This window comes from Bombus impatiens, unplaced genomic scaffold, assembly GCF_000188095.3.
Source record: "Bombus impatiens unplaced genomic scaffold, BIMP_2.2 scf_0237, whole genome shotgun sequence".
Classification (NCBI taxonomy): domain Eukaryota; kingdom Metazoa; phylum Arthropoda; class Insecta; order Hymenoptera; family Apidae; genus Bombus; species Bombus impatiens.
The window spans coordinates 221,712-225,891 of record NT_176656.1 but is presented as its reverse complement, the minus strand read 5'-3'; the positions used below and the strand labels follow the sequence as shown (position 1 = coordinate 225,891).

The 4,180-nt window shown below is 45.2% G+C and overlaps 1 protein-coding gene across 1 annotated transcript in view; it reads left to right on the top strand.

Moving 5' to 3' along the window:
• Window positions 1-4,180, top strand: part of LOC100747486 — a 70,952-nt gene that overhangs the window by 51,376 nt on the left and 15,396 nt on the right. The window contains exon 6 of the mRNA XM_033320106.1: window positions 3,153-3,346. Coding sequence (XP_033175997.1) covers window positions 3,153-3,346 — 194 coding nt within the window. The remainder of the gene's footprint in view (window positions 1-3,152; window positions 3,347-4,180) is intronic.

The following is a 4,180-nucleotide window of genomic DNA, read 5'->3' as shown; positions in this document are numbered from 1 at the left end:
GGGGGGGGGGGGGGAGGGAGAGAGAGAGAGAGAGAGAGAGAGAGAGGAGAACGTATCCAAGCTGTGTATCGTACTCACACGTTCAACCACGTGCCAGCTTTTTCCCAGCTTTCTACCTACTTTTGCAAGCTCGGCGGTGATTTTGACGAGTGGACGACGAGGCGTATCGCGCGATAAAAAAAAAAAGTGCACACGCGCTGTACGATACACGCAGGTACGCGTGACCGAATTCGTGGAAAAACGTGCGAGGAATTTTCCCGCGGATCGGCGATGGGCGGCGAGATACACGCGCCTGCGAAACCGCACCACTGACAAATAATCAAATATATCGCCACTCTCATTTGATATTCCGAGCTAGTGTTGGTGATGAATGTAATGACGTTATACACCGTCGGGGAATTACGGTCGTCAAGTAAAATTTAATGTCGATGCATGTTTAGTGTCGCCACGAGAGATACGCGGAAAGGCATTAAACCGGGAGCAGTAAAAAGAGCATCGGGACGAATGCGTCCGCCAAAACGCATCCATCTCCGCCGCGTTATTTTCCCTCTGAAAGAAAACACCTGCGGATTATTATCGTTTGCCCGATTAACCAAATCGAATGCAATTAACCGACGTTACATTTTATTCGGTGGCAAAAGAATCGCAATGTGTTAATTAAACACGGGCATCCTCCCTTATTTATTTATCGCACACCACGTACGTTTAAAAATCGTTCTGGCTACCGAAACGTAGGACGCAGCGTCGCTGGTAGAAGAAACCGCGAAATCTTGAATAGAAGAATAGATGGGCGTTTTTCGTACGGCAGAAAATGAACGAACTCGAATCGAACTCGAAACGGTGTATCATCGAGACAGCAGGTAGTTATATACGCGCATCTATAAGTTAAAAGGTTGCGTGTCATTCGAAAAAAGCATATTTGATAAATTCGTACGCGATGCGTAAAACAGGCGTGTTTCAGAAAATGCAAACACGATAAAATTTTACGCGCGCGTACACGGCTTCTAAATAAACGCCACTCGTAAAACGGCCGCCTGGCCAAGCTTATAAAAATGATAAAGTAAAGCTCGTAAAAGTAATAGTTTACGTATTGGCTATAACTTTTGCCACGCGTTACGCGACGTTTTCCAATCTTACATCGTGCCTGTCTCGTCTTTTCAATTTCTTTCCCATTCTATCTCCCCTTCTCTTTCTCTCTCTCTCTCTCTCTCTCTCTCTATTTCTCCTTCTATTTCCCTTTCCATTCGCCGATAAAAGCAGAACCTTACATTGATGTATTCATCGTGCAACGGCGCGTAATAAATAAATTTTACGCTGCTTCCCCTCTATCGTTTTGTCGCATTAATTTGCCATGTACGGCATAAGGAAAATATTACGACTACCGTAGAAACTTTGCGCGACGGATGACAAGTTCATCGAGAGATCGTGTTTTGTTTCTCGCGCTATCTTCACCGTTCGACGATACGATAAAGCGACAAAGAATTCGGAATGGATAACTGAGAAAATAATTGTCTGTCTGTCCGTAACCGTCTCTGCTATTAGCTACAAACAAATAAAGGTTTCTTTCGTTTCTTCGTACGATCTCTACGATAAAATATCCAGAGTATAATTCTCGTCCCAATACTTGGTAAGTGAAACAAATTTTTTAACAGCGCTCGTAAAGTAGACCCGAATTTGCATATATATTCACAGTCCCGTGATGATATTCCGGATATCAAATTTATATTCCCGTTATTCGAGGAGAATCGAATCTTTCCCTTATTAAAGGACCTACGCCGCGACCCTCTCTTTAAGAATTGCCCTCTCTCTCTCTCTCTCTCTCTCTCTCTCTCTCTCTCCCTCTCTGCACAATTCCGATATTGCCGCTATATATCTGTAAATATCAAGTAAGTGTATCACGGCGTATTCGTTCTGAAGAATTTGATCTACTTCAAGTTACAAGGGTAATGCCAGCGAGATAGCGCAGCCAGAGATATTAAAAAAGAAACGTGGACGATGTTATCGAGTTATTTTTATTAAAACTTCGATCGAACTGAATAAAAGATGAATCTGATCTAACGAGGAAGTAACAAGTGTAGCGAGAGTGGGAGAGGAAACAAGAAGGAGGAAAAAGGACGAGTGCCTGGGGTAAAAAGGATCGGGGAAGAATGTCGATATTAATAAAAGTTAAATTGAGCCAATCGCTTGTGGGAATTAGAATAGAGCAACGGGCGAGCATCGGGCTAGCAACGAACCAGAGAGCGTAATAAAAATTGCACCGTTCCTTCGACGCCAATCGATGGAATAGCTTGAGAGCTCCGACTGATGTTTTCCCGCTAACATCGTCCGTTTAATATTAATCGGCTTTTAAAATAATTAGGAAAGAATCTGCATAAATGCTTGACGCGTAAGTTAGATCGGATAGCGAGAATTAACTCCTACAAATTGCCGTGATCCCTCTGCTCGTTAATACGAATCTGCTGCGTACCACGTCGATTAAAAATTCTCGAAACCAATGGTTCGATCGGCGAACCGGGATTCGAAGCGAACCAGGATTCGGGGCGAATCACCACTCTGTCGCGCGATTATACACGCAAACAGAGTGGAGGAGAAAGAAAAAAAAAAAAAGCCGACAAACAGATACGCTTTCATTGTTTTAAATCAGGGTGCTGGTTACGGGCTGTTAAAACAGCGACTCTAATGGTCGTTTTAAAACGAGTGGCATTTTTTACGCTCATCCCTAAATCTGGCCGCTGATACCTGTTGCACGTCCCCGGAAAAAAGTAATTCGACCGGCGACCTACGTTGTCTCGTACCGTGTTCTCGTATCTCATACGCGTTTCACGATTAATCACCCATTCGAGAATCGTTACGCTTTCACGGATAGCGTTGCGATTATCGATTGCCGATCGATTTGCTTCTATCGATGCGATCGTGTCCGATTTTCTTTTCTTCGTTTTTTTCTCTTTCTCTTTTCCTCTTTCTTTAACCCGTCGACGAAATTGAAACCTCGCGTCGTACTACGGTACGCCATCATAGTCGCGACTCCGCCACCGACGCACGGCCGATTATCGTTATCGTTATCGTTATCGTTATCGTTATCGTTATCGTTTTATCGATAGATGTTGTCCGTGCGCCGATTCACGGTACGAAATAAACTTTTCTTGTTGCAGGTGAACGTCCGTACAAGTGCCATCTACCGGATTGCGGGCGGGCATTCATTCAATTATCGAATTTGCAGCAACACCTTCGAAATCACGACGCTCAGGTGGAACGGGCGAAGAACCGGCCGTTCCATTGCAACATCTGCGGCAAAGGCTTCGCCACAGAATCCAGCCTTCGTACCCACACGTCGAAGGTCAGTCATGTATGTACCAAATCCGACGTCCAACAACAACAGGCATTTTGGCTACTTAACGCGGTGCTCGCACACGATAATAATCGAACCATGGTCGGAAAGATCCGGAGAACCGAGTCTAGAAAGTCAATCAGACGGTTGTACACGTGCGATATGTAACTCGTACATTACCTATATGCATTATCATAACGTAACTCGCCAAACTCCGCTGGACGCTCTTCTGTCGGCCGACAAACGCTATTACGCATAGTTTTTTCCTTAACCGTGTTACGGAACACGTTTCTCTGTATGCACACATGGTGGCGGGTCACGCTTCTGTCCGAACCATTTCTCTCAGCGGATTCAGTCTTATCTACCATAGACTCCATCCTGCTCTTTTCTTCGTTACGATCACGTATACGTACGCAACTTTGTTAAACGTCACAGACCAAACGATCTGCTCCGCGAAAGCCGGCATATCGTTTAATCGGTTTTCCACGTTCGCGGGGCCAGGCACTCGATATACGGTAAAACGCGTGTTGATCGCGCTTTAAAACGCGGTAACGTAGCAGTTTCGAGCCACCGCGACGAGATCGATGTTTCGTTTTATCTCCGTAGGATCGCGAGACAAGGGACACCGCTCTCGCGTTAAACCGTGCCAAAGAGTTTCGCTCCCGGTTCGCAAGTGCCACGTAACTCTACGACGCGACAGTCCCCGCGCGTGCTGCTGCTGCTGCTGTCGCAACGATAGACAAAGATCCTAACAGTAGCTTAGATCATTCCGCTGGGTTTCTTCGTAACGCTTGGGACTGCTTTGGTTGTGGGTTTTCTGTTCCTTTGTTTTTCTTTTTTTTTTTTTTTTTT